This window comes from Phoca vitulina, unplaced genomic scaffold (genome assembly GCF_004348235.1).
Source record: "Phoca vitulina isolate PV1807 unplaced genomic scaffold, GSC_HSeal_1.0 scaffold11, whole genome shotgun sequence".
Lineage (NCBI taxonomy): Eukaryota > Metazoa > Chordata > Mammalia > Carnivora > Phocidae > Phoca > Phoca vitulina.
Genome location: NW_022589714.1, coordinates 18444889 through 18462864, shown reverse-complemented (window position 1 = coordinate 18462864; position 17976 = coordinate 18444889). Strand labels below are relative to the sequence as shown.

Genomic DNA, 17976 nt, shown 5'->3' with positions numbered 1-17976 from the left:
GCAAAATAATGAAACATTTTCTTATACCACATACAAAAGTAAACCCAAATGGATTAAAGACTTAAATGTAAGACCTACATCCAAAAAACTAGAAGAAAACATAGGCAGTAAGCTTTTTGACATTGGGCTTAGCAATATTTTTTGGATATGTCTCCTCAGGCAGTGGCAACAATAGCAAAAATAAACAAATGGGACTACATCAAACTAAAAAGCTTTTGCACAGTGAAGGAAACCATCAACCAAACAAAAAGACAGCCTACTGAATGGGAGAAGATACTTGCAAATGACATATCTGATAAGGGGTTGAACTCATACGACTGGATAGCAAAACAAAACAAAACAAAAAACAAAAATAAAAAACCAAACAGCCCTATTTAAAAAATGGACAGAGGAGCTTAATAGACATTTTTCCAAAGAAGATATACAGATGGCCAACAGTCACATAAAAAGATGCTCAGCATCACTAGTCATCAGGGTGGTACAAATCAAAACCACAATGAGATGCCACCTCACAATAGTCAGAATGACTAGTAACAAAAAGACAAGAAATAACAGGTATTGAAGAGGAAGTGGAGAAAAGGAAACCCTTGTGCCCTGTTGGTTGGAATGTAAATTGGTGCAACCACTATGGAGAACAGTGTGGATACTCCTCAATACATTAAAGATAGAAATACCATATGATCCAGTAATCCCACTTCTGGATATTTATCCCAAGAAAATGAAGACACTAATTACAAAAGATAAGTGCATCCCTATGTTCATTGCAGCATTATTTATAATAGCCAAGACATGGAAGGAATCTATGTAGCTATCAATAGATGAATGAATAAATAAGATGTGCTGTATAAATACAATGGAATATTAGTCAACCATAAAAAAGAATGAAATCTTGCCATTTGCAGGAACATGCGTGGACCTAGAGGGTATTTTGCTAAGTGAAATAAGTCAGACAGAGAAAAACAAATACCACATTATTTCATGTACATGTGGTATCCAAAAAACAAAACAAATGAACAAAACAGAAACAGACTCATAGATACAGAGAGAAAACTGGTGGTAGTCAGAGGGGGTTGGGGTGGAGGAATGGGCAAAATAGAAGAAGGGAATTAAGAGGTATAAACTCCCAGTGATAAAATAAATGTCACAGGAATGTAATGTTCAGCATAGGGAATAGTCAATACATTGTAATAACTTTGTATAGTAACAAATGGTAACCAGAACTACTAAAGTGATCATTTTGTAATGTATAAAAATAGTGAATCACTATGTTCTACACCTGAAACTAATATATTAATGTCTGTCAGTTATAAATCAGTAAAAAATGAAATAGCAGTTATTGCTGGTGGTAAAGTCTACATATTTATGATGGAGAGAAAAAGAATCTATGAAGAAGAGTGAATGTGGTCTTTATTCTAACATATTTAGTATCTAAGGTAATTTTACCAAGGGGAAGAGATTTTTTTTATTCAGGCAATAAATATTTGGAGTGCAAACAAAACTATCCATAGCATATCCAGGCATTGTTTTTTGTCAGTATACTTAAAATAGTTCAAGTGTGTGTGTGTGTGTGTACATAATGCATTCATGCACATTTCATATATATGTAACTTCAGAAATCACTTACTCTACCCAAGGAGTTATTTTAAAATGGTAAGTTTTACATCTTAAAAATTAATAAGCTTATATTTTGAGTATTCATGAAAATTGTTTCTGAACCACTGAACTAAGAAAATACTCTTACTTATTATTGTCCTTTGAAGTACACATTAGTGAATCCTTAACAAAGATACAGTAGTTAATATTGATATCAGTGAAACTGAATGAAAAATCTCTAAAACTTACTTACTATTTAGCCTTATGCAAGATACAGATCTTTTAGATAAATTGAGATTGTTAAGTAACTAATGAAGCTTAGGTTTCCTTAAAATGGACTTCTTTATGTCTATCTTGTTTGAGATGTCCTTTTTTTCTTTCTCATAGGGGGAACAATATATTTTCAATAAGGATCAGTAACTGGAAGTACAGGTTTGGTTATTTCATAATGTTAAAATGAAGCTTTAACCAGCAGAGGTAAGAATCTGTTACTTCTTTTGTATTTAAGTCAATGGATCAGAATATTTGTTGCATTTCTATGAAGAACTATTTCAAAAACTATGAAGGGTCTGAGATTTTATCCCCCTTGCAAGCGAACAAGTTAGCCTGCCACAGTGCCATGGATGTGGGCAGAAGACATGAGACTCCTCGATTTAAGAAAAGGCTGCTTTGCACTCATAGTAGTAGCAGTAGCTGCAGTACCAGGCAGCACCTGCGTATCAGTAGGTTGTAGTATAGGAGAGGACCCTTAAGCTGAGGGGACCCGATCTTTAAAATGGATAATAAGTCTGCCTGATTTATGCCTCAGGGGGAGACTGTCTCTATTAGAGGGACAATAAACAAATTTGCCCTTTGTTCCAGTATGAGACACTATCTCTGACTTCTAAGACTGTTCGCTGATCATATATCCTTGCAAAATAGTCTGGAACAGAGGCAGTCAGGGTCTGCTTGCAAAATATGCAGAAACAAGAGACTCTGGAGAACTGTCTTTCAACACTTTCTTACTCTGAATTGCATTTTAAAGCACGTATTATTGATAAAGATGATTGTTACAGTACTTTTTTGAAGTAGTGAAAAGATGGAAACTACTGAAATACCCAACAACAGGAGATGGCTTAAATTATAATATTCACAGTGAAATAGTAAACAATTGAAAATAATGTTGTAAAACTACATTAATTGACATAGGTGCTCATCAAAAAAAAATAGATGAAATAAACAGTATAAAATGTACATGTGGTTTGATCCCATTTTTATAGAAATTTTACAAAAGCACACACAGGTGACAAATATATACCAAAGCATACATTTCAATGGACAGAATCATGAATGTTTTTATTTTTGCTTGTCTGTATTTTTTTTTTAATCCTTTAAATGAATACTTTAGGCTTTTGTAATGAGGGGAAAAGGTTTTTTTTTGAAATTTAAAAATCATAATTTAAGAACTTCACCTGACAGAAAAAAAAACCTTCATGAATTTAAATGGGGATTAAAAAATGCTAATTCTCATTGTGACTGGAGTTGCCTGGATGTGCGGTGTAGAACTAGAAGAGAATAATTAGGTTACTTAATTTTTTTCTTTACTATTTTATCTATGATAAAGTCAAGGTTTTCTTTTAGCAATTGCCTGTATTATTTATTATCACATAGATGTCACAAAGGGAAACAAATCTTAGAAAATGCATTCCACTAGAAAATATCTTAAATTATAGATTATTGCTTTCTAGTAAGTGTATTATTAGTAAGTATATTTAGTTGATTCTGGTGCTATTTAGTTGGAATAGGCTAAGTTAGGCACACTGAATTAATTTACTTCATTTTTATTTTCTGCCTATCTATCATACTTGGAAATATGTTTAAATATTAGTGTTTTTGTAAGTTGGCATTTTTGTCATTTTGCTTCTCATGATTTTTTTTTCCCCTACTTATACCAAGGTGCTGTTACCAGATTTGTCTTCTGAGTATAAATTGAAAATGACTGAAGTTCAAGCAATGGTAGAATTCTCTGTGGAGCTAAACAAGTTCTACAATGTGGATTTGTTTCAGAGAGGGTATGTATTTTAATGTGAAGATTATAGATTTTGCATAAGAAAAGATGTACAGATTTTCATTTAAATTTAATTGCATACTTATGTTCCAGCATATATAAGGAAACAATGAGGTATATTCAAGTAATTATTTTCTTAGAGAAATTTTAGTTTTAAGTAGATGTTTGAGAATTATTCATGTGGATTTAATGATACTGCTGGATATATGTAACGTACATCTATGAATTTGTAGTGAGCATTGAGAGGACTTCTGTGAAAATGTGTAAGATCTCATTTTTGCTTATAAAAGCTTATAGTGAATGGGGAAAATAAAATATTGCACAAAATAGCTAAGTGGGAATGCAAAATGATGAATCTTCAAGAAGTGTGTATGGAAAGTGCTCTAGGTATCAGAACAGAAAGACATCTTTCTGGGTATATTAGGAAAGGCATTATGGAGAAATAGGATCAAAGTATGCTTTAAGACCTGTATCGGCAAAGATAAAGTGAAAAACCCTTTTGGTAGGAGAAAGCAGCGTGAATCAAACCTTGGAAATAGGTATGGACATGTATTTTTTTTTTAAAGATTTTATTTATTTGGGGTGCCTGGGTGGCTCAGTCGGTTGAGCCTCTGCCTTCGGCTCAGGTCATGATCCCAGGGTCCTGGATCGAGCCCTGCATCGGGCTCCCTGCTCCGCAGGAGGCCTGCTTCTCCCACTCCCACTCTCCCTGCTTGTGCTCCTGCTCTCGCTATCTCTCTCTCTCTGTCAAATAAATAAATAAAATCTTAAAAAAAAAAAAAATTAAAAAAAAAGATTTTATATAAAATCTTAAAAAAAAAGATTAAAAAAATATTTTATTTATTTATTTGACAGAGAGAGAGATAGTGAGAGCAGGAGCACAAGCAGGGGAAGTGGCAGGCAGAGGGAGAGGGAGAAGCAGGCTTGGCGCTGAACAGGGAGCCCAGTGTGGGGCCTCAATCCCAGGACCCTGGGATCACGACCTGAGCCGAAGGCAGACGCTTAACGACTGAGCCACCCAGGCGCCCCTGAACATGAATTTTAAAGAATATTTAGGAGATTGGATATTCTCCGGGAGAATTGCAGAAGAAAAGATAGTAAAGAAAGGAGAGGTTATATTTGTGAAGGGCTCCTAATGTCTGGAGAATTGACAGTGGGGATTTGGGCAGCCATCAGTGGTTTCCAAGTAAGAAAGAAATTATCACTATTATTACAAGAAGCATTTACTAACATGATGAAGATTATGATAGATTGATGGTTGTAACCGTAGAAGAAATAGAAGCATAGGGGACAGTTGAGAGGTGCTTGCAGTAACTCAGGTACAAACCTGAAGGTCTGCACTAAGAGTGGTATTAATGGAGCTCTGACTATCAGAAGAAGGGTGAGAGAGATTTTCTATTGAATTTTTTGTGGTGGTTGTTGTTTTGTTTTATTTTTAGCTTGTCTTGGCTTTACCATCTTGTTGAAAAAATAAAAATGGCTGTGCTCTGCTTTACTCCTTGTGGTCTCTCACTCCTCAGCAGGACAGGCTGGGCTTATCTTCATGGCAGAGACAGAAGTCAGAGAAAGAGAGCAGAGGATGCAGGGCCTCTTGAATTGGCACTCTTGTTACTTCCACTCCATTCCGTTGGCTAAGCAAGTTATAAGTCCAGCCCAGGAGTCTAGGCTGGCAGTTCTTAGGCCAGTAAAACTTACTTAAAAATTTTATGAGGTTTCTGTATGTCTGATACAGTTCATGCCAAGCTCTGAAACCTACACCCACAATTGTCTTGAGACATGACTATTCTCTATATGTAATCACTACTATTTGGGGATCAGAATTCTGTGGGATCATGCCCCTCAACTTCCTAAAAGCCCTTTTGTCAAACTGAGAATGTCTACTTAGACACTGCTTTAATTTCTTTAGAGATCTTAAGAAAGGGATATATAGCCACTCCCTTGATATAATCTTTGTCCGTGGCAGCATTTTATTTTTAAAATCTTTAGGGAGACTGAAGATGAAAACCAGTTTTGTTTTCCAATCTAGCAAGTCCTGATCCATCTATAGTCCCTCTAGATTCTGTTTGTAAAATGACCAGTTCTTTCTTTAGCTCATCTCTTTCTGGCAGAACCTTATTATACCTAGCAAGGAGTAACCAGTTGACATTTTCAGCATTCTCCCTGGAAATTAGCTTGCTCAAGTCCCAAAGTTTCTTGTCTAACTTCTTCTAAGTTATTGCTGACAGTGTATTTACCAAAAATTTCATCACTATATAACATAGGTTATGATTTTTTAAATCTCTATAATTTACTCATTTTTCTTGCCTCTGTAACTGTTACTTTGGTCCCAAAGTCAATGCCACATATTTTAAATTTTTGTTATGGTGCACACTACTTCTAAGTTACCAATTTTTGTATTAGTTATGTATTGCCGCAATAATGCAGCTAATAACAAACACAAAGTTTCTGTGGCATCACAACAATAAACAATTATTTTTGCTCACAAGTCTGGATCAGCTGAATGGTTCTGTTCTGGGCTGGCTTGGCTGATTTTGCTGGGCTCACTTACGAATTCATACTCAACTGGCGGGTTGGCTGGGTTCTAGCCATTACAGAATGGCCTTATCTCAGTGGACTCAGCTCTGTTTTATGATCTCTCATCCTACAGCTTATTCTCACAGAGGAGGCAGGGTCCAAAGAAAAAGAAACTATCCAAGACCTTTTACGACCTAGGCTTGGAACTACCACATTGTCATCTCTGCCACATTGTATTGCCCAAAACAAGTTAGGCAGCCCAGATTTAAGGGTAGGGAAATAAACTCACTTTTTATTGGAAGTCACATTGCAAGATGTGTGGACACCAGGATGGGTGAAAAAAATCAGAGACTTAAAAATCATTCTACTACTACTACTACATTCTACTACTACATTCATACTACTACTAAAATAACATTTTTTTATTTTTTTGTTACTAATTTCTGTGAGCCGAGTTGGAGAAAGAATAGTAGGATTTAATGACTGATTCTATATGGAGGATGAGATTGAAAAAGCATTAAAAATATGTATGTAGATGTGTGAATATATGTGATATCTAAGATTACTTTGAAATGGCTCAGCAAAGAAAAAGTACAGATGAATCAGATATGATGAAAATCTTTTTGGGGCACCTGGGTGGCTCAGTCAGTTAAGCGGCTGCCTTCGGCTCAGGTCATGATCCTGGGGTCCTTTGATCGAGCCCCGTGTCCGGCTCCCTGCTCAGCGGAGAGCCTCCTTCTCCCTCTGTCTGCCACTCTGCGTACTTATGCTCTCTCTCTGTCAAATGAATAAATAAAATCTTAAAAAAAAAAAACTTTTTAATTGGGGCACCTGGGTGGCTCAGTTGTTAAGTGTCTGTCTTCAGCTCAGGTCATGATCCTGGAGTCCCGGGATCAAGTCCCTCATTGGGCTCCCTGCTCAGCGGGAAGCCTGCTTCTCCCTCTCCCACTCCCCCTGCTTGTGTTCCCTCTCTCTCTGTCTCTCTCTCTGTCAAATGAATAAATAAAATCTTAAAAAAAAAAAAATCTTTTTAATTGTTGAAAATGGGTATGGGCATATGGGTTCATTGCTCTACTTTTTGCATATTGGGTATTTTTAATAAGAAATTTAAAACTAATGTTGAAGTTTTAAATCTTATTGACTTGCACAATATTAGTAGTATTGAAATAAATAAGGAAGTTGAAGATTTGTTCATTTTGATATGCTGAGTTTGAGGTAAGATATCCGAATGGAGACAGTTCATAATTAATTGGAGGCTTGGAACTGGAGATAAAGATTAAGTGAATTATAATTCCATTTTATTGCCAACCATCATAAACATAGCATGTGTAATTGCTGCTTTCATTAGTTTTCTCTTAATCTACAATCTGGTTTCCCTATCCATTGAGGACTTTTGAAGACTATTATTATGTTTCTGATCTTTCAAAAATCTAACAGTTAGAGGATCATTGTTTTTAGATACATTGCTTGACTTGTTTATTTAAGCATATTTTTGCTTTTTAATTGAGGTATAATTGACATACAATATTATATTAGTTTCAGGTGTACAACATAGTGATTTGACATTTGTCTACATTGCAAAATGATCACCACAATAAGTCTATTTACCATGTGTCACCATACAAAGTTAATACCATATTATTGACTTTATTCCCCATCTTATATGTACATCCCCATGACTTATTTTTTAACTGGAAGTCTGTACTTCTTGATACCCTTCACCCATTTTGCTCCCCCCCAACCTTCCTCCCCTCTGGCAACCATCAGTCTGTTCTCTATATCTGTGAGTCTAGTTTTGTTTTGTTTGTTTTGTTTTTTAGATTCAACATGTAAGTGAAATCATGCAGTATTTGTCTTTCTCTGACTTAATTCAATTAGCATAGTACTCTCAAGGTCCATCCATGTTGTCACAAATGGCTCTCATTCTTTTTTATGGCTGAGTAGTATTCCATTGTATATATATCACATCTTCTTTATTCATTCATTGATCAGTGGGCACTTAGATGGTTTCCATATCTTAGCTATTGTAAATAATGCTAAAATGAACATAGGGGTGCATATATCTTTTTGAATTATTTTTTTCATGTTCTTCAGGCAGATACCCTGTAGTGGAATTGCTGGATCATATAGTAGTTATATTTTTAATTTTTGCAGAAACCTCCATATAATTTTCCATAGTGTCTATACCAACTCATACTCCCACTATGTGGGAATATTCTCTGTGCACAAGGGTTCCCTTTTCTCCACATCTTCAGCACTTACCTTTTGATATTTTGATAATAGTCATTTTAAAAGGTGTGAGGTGACATTTCATTGTAGTTTTAATTTGCATTTCCCTCATGATTAGTGATGTTGAGCATCTTTTCATATACCTAATTGGCTTCTTTGGAAAAATGTCTATTTAGATCTTTTGCCCATTTTTTTTTTAAAGATTTTATTTATTTGAGAGGGAGAGCATACGAGCGGGAGGCAGGGGCAGAGGCAGAGGGAGGGGGAGAAGCAGACTCCCCGCTGAGCAGGGAGCCCCACACGGGGCTCGATCCCAGGACCCCAGGATCATGACCTGAGCTAAAGGCAGAGGCTTAACTGACTGAGCCATCCAGATGCCCCTCTTTTGCCCATTTTTTTTTAATCAGATTGTTTGTTTGGTGGGGTTTTTTTTGTTTGTTGTTTTGTTTTGTTTTTTACTATTGAGTTGTATGAGTTCTTTGTAATTATTTTGGATATTAACCCCTTATCAGATATATGATTTTCAAATATTTTCTCTCATTTAGTAGGTTCCTTTTCATTTTGTTGACGGTTTCCTTTGCCATGCAGAAAGTTTTTAGTTTTATGTAGTTCCAGTTGCTTATTTTTGCTTTTTGTTGCCTTTGCTTTTGGTGTCAGAGTCAAAAAAATCATCACCAAGATCTATGTCAAGGAGCTTACTGCCTGTGTTTTCTTTAATTTTACTTAATCTTTAGTTAAAATTCTCAGCATGGGGGGCGCCTGGGTGGCTCAGTTGTTAAGCAACTGCCTTTGGCTCAGGTCATGGTCTCAGGGTCCTGGGATCGAGTCCCATATCGGGCTCTCTGCTCCGCGGGAAGCCTGCTTCTCCCTCTCTCACTCCCCTTGCTTGTGTTCCCTCTCTCACTGTGTCTCTCTCTGTCAAATAAATAAATAAAATCTTTAAAAAAAAAAAAAAATTCTCAGCATGGGAAGTTGAATAGTTCCTAGAAAGCTTTGTTCTCCTCTGGTTCCAAGGCTCCTGTGATTCCACTTTGATTTTTGGTTTTAGTCATCTCATGTTTTCAATCTGACCTTATCTTAATCTCAACTAATTATCTCTCTCTGTTTATGGTGTTTTGCCATGTTTCTTTAAGGCCAAATTGTGACTTTCAGGGTTGTAGATTTAATTGGCTAGCCTTTCATTCACTCCTCTTTAATTCTGGCTTTGTGACCTGACCATATGTTCTCTCCAATGCTATACCTTGCTATAAGTAATAGTAGTAATATATTTATGTATTTTAATCTTTGTATATTTACAAATTTAATATTTTTAAACTACTACCTAGGAAATTATTAAATAAAAATAAACAAAATATTTAATTCCCTTGTGTACATCTAAACTCATCCTGATTTGTAATCTTGATTTAGCTTTTAGTAATCCTGTGTGTGTCTCGTGTGTGTGTGTGTGTGCATAGATGTGTGTATCCTCCATTATGTATACATACTTGCAGTATAATGTTGTTAAAACACAAACATATTATAATGTTTACCTCAAATTTTTTATTCTATGTAAACTGTTATTACTAATGACTGGTTGATTTTTATATATATATATAAATGTTATAAAATCCTGTACAATAAATAAATAAAAGTATATAAACAAGTAGCCCTGACCTTGAAAAAATGCTGAATTCTTTAAACCAAATACATGTCTTTATTTTGTAATTTATAGTATTAAGCCAATTTTCAAAAACCATTATAATCTGTATTTTCTCAAAATTATGCTTAAGAAAAATTTATCTTTATTATGTTTTAAAAGAAAAAATGAATAACCAAATTAGACCATGAAAGTCTTAGATGCCTTACTAACTCCTCTGGTTGCTAGGCCATTCTCTCATTTGAAGTAAGAAATACCAAATACATTTCTTTTGTTTCTCTAATTCATCTTTATACATGCTGATTTCCCTTTGGATCTTATAGCGTGCTGCTGATATTTGATGTGGACCTGATGTATTGTTTTTCACCAGTATTAAATATTATGGGAGGGACGCCTGTGTGGCTCAGTTGGTTAAGCAGCTGACTCTGGATTTCAGTTCAGGTCATGATCTTAGGGTCTTGGGATTGAGCCCTGCCTTGGCTCCTTGCTCACCATGGAGTCTGCTTGTCCATCTCCCTCTACTCCTCTCCCCTACTTGCGCTCTCTGGTGCGAGCGTCGTCTCGCGTGCTCCCTCTTTCTCTCAAGTAAATAAAATCTTTAAAATAAAGAAATAAATCTTTAAAAAATAAATAATAAATAAATAAATATTATGGGACACAGAGATAAGCAGACCAAATTTATTACTTAATACATACGGATATATAGAAATCGGGGCATTGCATATTTTAAAATATATTTTGAAATGATTTTTTTGGTCTATCTTCCTTTAGTTTTTACCAGATACGTGCATCTATGAAAATTCCACCACGAGTTCCCCACAGAGTAGAAGCTAGTTTGTTACATGCAGCAGGTAAGCCAAGGAATGTTTTTAACTTTTAAGAAAAGTCTGAAGCAACATTATAATGGCAATGATAACTTTTAATTATTTTTATTTTTTTAATTACAAATATAAGATACCAACGAGTATCATTATAATAAGAAATATATTTGAGGCCTCAGTAAAACAGGCTTGATTATAGGTTCCTTGTCTTTCTCTTAGATTTCTTATGATGAGCATATGAAAGAATGTATGTAAAATTTCCACAAAAACAAACATAAGTAGGGGTGGTGTCAGTTATATCATGTAAGATGTAATTTTTAAAAATACACAGTGAATGTGGACATATAATTTGATATATGATTACAGAGGTGTTTTATGATAGTTTTATAGTATGCCTTTGAGAATTTTTTTTAACCACATTTTTGGTCTGGGTTAACTACTCTAAAAAACAAAATGGAGAAAGTAAAGTATACAGTATAAGATAGATATGTAATAGTAGCTCGGTTATTTACTTATATTCTATGGAGAGACACCAGCATTAAAATGTTTGAACCAAAACTGGTGGTCCTGATATAATCAGCATTTTTTCAGTTTTCCTGATACAGTGTACTGTTTCATTCTATAAAGTTAGGAAATGAAATGGTTAATGAAACATTCTAGAGAGTTATCATATATGTCAAATATGAATTATGAGTTTTGAAAACATCATAAATAATAAAATATACCTAACACTAAAGCTATGCTGAGCATAATTCAGTCTATTTTAAAACTGAAGAAAATATTCTGGGAATTTGAAGTGTTTAGGATTATCTTTTTAAAAATCAGTATTTTTTTTTTTGGCCTGGCATACATATTAAAGTGTAGTTTATTGTCAGTTGGACTTTTGTAAGTCTACTTTCTATGAAACATAGAGGTTAAAATAATTAATATTGCAAGACAGATTTGGTCCTCCCTTTTTGAACTTCCTTAATCTACTAGACTAAATGTCTTGCCTAGTATATCTTCTAAAGTTGCCAGTTGAAAAAAATAGACCTTTTTTTCTGGGCTCCCTTTTTATTTTTTCAGCTTTATTGAGAAATAATTAACAAATAGAATTGTATATATTTAAAGTATACAAATTATTTGTTATATATACGTTATGAAATAATTACCACAATCAAGATAATTAGCATATCCATCACCTCACATAGTTCACTCTTTTGGGTGTGTGTCGTGAAAACACTTAAGATCTACTCTTTGCAAATTTAAGTATACAAGACTTTATTATTTATGTAGTCACCATGCTGTGCATTAGAGCTTACTCATAACTGAAAGTTTATACCATTTGACCTATATCTCCCCATTTCTCTCACCCCGTAGCCCCTGGCAAGCACAATTCTGCTGTTTCTATGAAATCAACTTTTTGTTTTGTTTTGTTTTGTTTCCACATGTAAGTGATTCCGCGCACTATTTGTCTTTGTCTGTCTGACTTATCTCACTTAGTGTAATGCCCTCCAGGTTCATCCATATCATTGCAAATGGCAAGATTTCCATCTTTATGGCTGAATAAGATATCTCTCTCTCTCCCTCCCTCCCTCCCTGCCTTCCTCTGTGTGTGTGTATGTGTGTGTGTGTGTGTGTGTGAGAGAGAGAGAGAGAGAGAGAGAGAGACCACATTTTCTTAATAAACTCATCTGCTGACAGATACTTAGGTTATTTCCATATCTTGAATATTGTGAATAATGCTGCAGTGAACATGGTAGTGCAGATTTCTTTTCGAGATACTCACTTCATTTCTTTCAAACATATACCCATGAGCTGGATCATTATGGTAGTTGTAACTTTAATTTCTTGAGGAGCCTCCATACAGTTTTCTATAGTGGCTGCACCAGTTTTCACTCCCACCAACAGTCACAAGGGTTCCCTTTTCTCCATGCCTTCACCAGTACTTGTTATATTTTGACATTTTGAAAATAACAGTTCTAACAGGTATAAGCAAATATCTCTTTGAGTGTGTGTGTGGTGTTTTTTTAAGATTTATTTATTTATTTATTTATTTGAGAGAGAGTGCACCCATGCATGGAGCGAGCCTGGGGAGGGATACAGGGAGAAGGAGAGAGAGAATCTCAAGCAGACTCCCCGCTGAGCTTAGAGCAGGACACGGGGCTCAGTCTTCACAACCCTGAGATCATGGTCTAAGCCTAAACCAAGAGCTGGATGCTTAACTAACTGAGCCACCCAGGCGCCCCATCTTTGTGGTTTTGATTTACATTTTCCCTGGTGATAGTGATGTTGAGCACCTTTTTATATGCACCTGTCAGTCATCTGTATATCTTCTTTAGAAAAATGTCTATTCAGATCTTCTGCCAATTTTTTAATCAGACTGTTTTTTTGCTGTTGAGCCATATGAGTTCTTTTTTGGATATTAATCTCCTTAGCTATATATGATTTTTTCAAATATTTTTCCACTTTTGATAGGTTGTCTTTTAATTTTATTGATGATTTCCTTTACTCTGCAGAAGCTTTGTAGTTTTACATAATCCCGCTTGTTTATTTTTACCTTTGCTTTTGGGGTCAAATCCAAAGAATCATTTACAAGATGAGTGTCCAGGACCTTTTCTCCTATGTTTTCTTCTAGGAGTTTCATGGTTTTGGGTCTTAAATTTAAGTCTTTAATTCAATTTGAGTTAATTTCTGTGAGTGATGTAAGATAGGGGTGTAGTTTCATTCTTTTGCATGTAGATATCTAATTTTCTCAGCACTATTAAGAGACTGTTCTTTCCCCATTATATGTTTTTGGTACGTTGTCAAAGATTAGTTGATCATGTGTGTATAGGTTTATTTCTAGGCTCTATTCTCTTCCATTGGCCTGTGTACATGTTTTTATGTCATTATCATAGTGTTTTGATTACTGTAGCCTTTTAATAGTAATATTATAGCCTTGAAATCAGGAGGTGTGATGTCTTTAGCTTTGTTCATTTTTTCTTAAGATTGCTGTGGCCATTCAGAGTCTTTTGTGGTTTCATATGAATTTAGGATAATTTTTTCTATTTCTGTGAAAAATGCCATTGAAATTTTGATAAAGATTGTATCGAATCTGTTTACTTGGGGTAGTGTGGACATTTTAACAATATTAATTCTTCCAATCTAAGAACACAGGATATCTCTCCTTTTATTTGTGTCTTCTTCAATTTCTTTCATCAGTGTCATAGTTTTTAATATACACGTTTTTATTTCCTTGGTTAAATTTATTCCTGAGTATTTTATTATTTTCGATGCTGTTGTAAATGGAATTTTTCCTGTTTTTAAATAATTAAGTGATTTTACATTTATGAAATAAACATGCACAGAACAACTACCTTTTATTTATTTTTTATTGAAGTATAGTTGACATATAATGTTATATTAGTTTCAGGTAAATAACACAGTGATGGGATTGCTTTCTTGATTTCTCTTTTGAATAGTTCATTGTTAGTATATAGACAAGCAACTGATTTTTGTATGTTGATTTTGTATCCTGCAACTTTACTGCATTTGTTGATCTAAAAGCTTTTTGGTGGAGTCTTCAGATCATGTCGTCTGCACACAGATAATTTTACTTCTTCTTTTCCTATTTGGATGCCTGTAATTTCATTTTATTGCCAAATTGCTGTTGCTAGGACTTCCAGTACTATGTTGAATAGAAGTGGTGAGAATGGGTGCCCTTGTTTCTAACTTTAGAGGAAAGATTTTAACTTTTCACCATTGGGTATGATGTTAGCTGTGGGCTTGTCCTATACAGCCTTTATTATGTTGAGGTACATTTCTTCTTTACCTACTTTATTGAAGTTTTTATCATGAAAATTTGTTGAATTTGGTCAAATGCTTTTTCTGCATCTACTGAAATGATCATATGATTTTTATTCTTCATTCTGTTAATATGGTATGTCATGTTTATTTGCATATGTCAAATTATCCTTGCATCCCAGGGATAAATCTCTTGGCCATACTAAATGATCCCTTTAAAGTACTCTTGCATTTGGTCTGTTAGTATTTTGTTGAGGTTTTTGCATCAGTGTTCCAGGGGTAGTGGCCAGTAATTCTTCTTTTCTTGTAGTGTATTTGTCTGCCTTCCGTATCAGTGTAGTGCTGGCCTTTTAAAATGATTTTGAAAGTATTCCTTCCTGGTCAATTTTTTGGAAAAATTTGACAAGGATTAGTATTCATTCAAATCTAAGTGTTTGGTAGAATTCACCAGTGAAGTCATCTGGTCTTGGGTTTTTATTTGTTGGGAGATTTTTGATTACTGATTCAATCTCTTATTGGTCTGTTCAGATTTTGTTTCTTCATGATTTAGTCTTGGTAAGGTTGTATGTTTCTAGAAATTTATCCATTTCTAGTGTATTTAATTTGTTGGCATTAATTGTTCTTATCCTTTGTATTTTTGTGGTATTAGTTGTAGTGTCTTTCATTTATAATTATATTTATTTGAATCATTTTTTTCATATTCTAACAAAAGGTTTGTTGATTTTGTTTATCTTTTCAAAAAACAATCACTTAGTTTCATTGAACTTTTCTATTGTCTTTCTAGTCTCTATTTCATTTATTTCCACTCTGATCTTTGTTATTCCCTTCCTTCTGCTAACTTTGGGCTTAGTTTATGCTTCTAGTACCTTGAGATGTAAAGTTAAGTTGTTTGAGATCTTTCTAGATTATTTGTATGACAGAAATATTACATGTAATTAATGCCATTTACAGAATATGTTATTTTAACATTATGACAAATAGTATTTCAGAAATACCCAAATAGAGTACTTTCTTTTTAAGTGCTTTTTCCTGGACACTGTGATTTCAGTTTGTTTTTAATTAGTTGTAAATCCAGATTTAGTCATTGTTGCTATTTCAGCTTCTAATACTATTAACTTTGTAGTATTGACTGTGAAATGTCCATTGTCTGATAATTTACGACTGTGTGGAAGGAAGTATCTTTTAAAAATAGTTTATAGCAGACACCAGTCTTTAAAAGAGAAGCCTGGGTTTGAAAAGCAGTAAAATTCCATAATATATGATTTTTAGTTTGTATGTGAAAACATTATTTATGTGTGTATTTTTATAGCATTATACAAGAATATTTTTAAGAGGTCGCATAGTTTTTCAGTTAATTATAAAGCCAAAATGGAAAGCACAAGAACTAGATTTTGAACAGAAGAAGAAAAATATAATTTCTTTCATACTTTTTCAAATCAGCAAACTTTTGTCTGTCATGTCTAATGTAATACCTAATATAATTTCTGAAGACCTTTTTTTATCCTAATGTTGTATCAGTGTATTTTGTTTTTCTCTAATTTAGAATATCTTATTTTTCTTGTTTATAGTATACACTAATATGTATGGATTTTTGCAAATGACCCTTAACCGATTATGAGATATGCTACTTTCCCCATCCCAGTACCATTCCCAGCATGATTATCTTTTATATGTGTGTAGTGTTCCATAGGTTCTTGTTTCATCCTCTGAACATCTCTATGATAATGTAAATCTGGTATTTCAGTTGTGTTTCCTGCCAGTGTACCCCATAATAGCCTATCATGTTAAATGTTTTAAGTTCATATGAAAATTATAGAGGACATTGGTTGATGGAGTTGGTGACTTATTAAGGCTCACAGGCATGGTACATCCAAAATAATGTTCTCATGCCCAGATGAGTTTTACCTCACCGCAATCTTGAGAAAAAGAGAGAGAGTGAGAGAGCGCGCTAGCTCATACATGCAAAGAAGGCAGCAAATTTATTCCAGTCTTAGAGATATTGATTAGGTTCTCTTTTTATGTCCTTCTTCCTTCAAGTTTGTTTCATTTTAAAATAGTATTTAAGAGTTCCCAGAGTATGTATCTTTTTAATATTAGTAAATTTGTTAGGAAAAGTTATCCTTCCCCAAATTTTCTGCTTCCAGAAGTTACTCCTATGAATTTGGCTGACTTTATTTTAATACATATCATTGATTTCTAGACTCATCCTTGATAACATAAATATATTCATATTGGGGGAGTTTTTCTTTATCCTGTGTGCTCTCTTTTTACCTCTGTTTCTTAAAAATTCACTTCTTTTAGGGGCTTGGATTTTCTCTATTACATATCCTATTTTTCTTGTTTGATTTGTACTATCACCTCAAGATCTTTTCTTTCCAGTACTGTATTTTACCATAATTCCTACACTTTATGTATATTTCTGAAAACTTTGTATAAGAAGAAAGAAAGTAATGATTTTGTCTGTGAGTTGCAGAAAGGCAGGTTAGATGTTGTAGGAATTAGATGGTATTATACAGCTTATTGCAACACATTTAAATTATTTCCAGCATGAAATTGTACTGACAGTGAGGGGTTTGAGTCAGGAAATAGCTGTCATCTACAATAGCATCAGTCATAAAAGACAATGAGTATTTATAGGGCTGTTGAAAATTGATTAATAAGAAAATATTCACAGACTTCTACAACAAAGAAGTCACTGCTTGTTCTAAGAAACTGGCCCCAGTTTGACATGTTAGAGCACTATGTACAATTTTGATAAAAAGTTCAAATAACAACTCCCCATTTCTAATAATGATAGTATTTTTTAAAGGAAACATATATTGTTTCATTTGCTTATTAATATCCACCCATCCCTTTTTTCTGAAAAAATAATTTTACGAAAATAATACAAATAGTTAAAAAATCTATTAGTCCAGAAAGATTTGTCATGAAAACATAGTTACTTTTTTAGATGCATCCACTTTTAACTATTTCTCTAGTTCTAATGTTTTCCTTTATACAGACATTTTCACTTCCTGGTATGATGAATGCAACTGAATCATAAACTATTTCCTCCCTCCCTTCTCCCTACTTTTTAAGAGATACCATTATTCCCATATCTTTCTTTGACTTTGAAGTTACTGTTAAATAATATATTGTTTAAACTTCTGTTTCCTATTTTAGCCAATATTTGTAATGTAAGGATATAAACAATCTTGCCTCTTTTTTCAAATTTTCTCTTTTCCTCCACCTTTCAACCTGTTAAGTATATCCTTTCTTTTATAATATCAAGGTTGCTAACATTCAAATTCTGTTTTGTAACTGTAGTTAAATCTTAATGTGCTCTGTCTCTGGGTTGATTCCAAATGTCGAAAACAAGTAAATAGCATTTT

The 17976-nt window shown here is 33.9% G+C and overlaps 1 protein-coding gene across 6 annotated transcripts in view; it reads left to right on the top strand.

Annotated features, from left to right (window-relative positions):
* The window catches only part of FAM135A (family with sequence similarity 135 member A), a 129303-nt gene that overhangs the window by 13428 nt on the left and 97899 nt on the right, over positions 1 to 17976 (top strand). For 5 of the 6 annotated variants that reach the window (XM_032409534.1, XM_032409531.1, XM_032409533.1 and 2 more), the window contains 2 exons: positions 1981 to 3644; positions 10791 to 10870. In XM_032409534.1, the coding sequence (XP_032265425.1) occupies positions 3499 to 3644; positions 10791 to 10870 (226 nt within the window). In that variant the 5' untranslated portion in view covers positions 1981 to 3498. The remainder of the gene's footprint in view (positions 1 to 1980; positions 3645 to 10790; positions 10871 to 17976) is intronic. The other variant, XM_032409529.1, reaches the window with a different exon arrangement.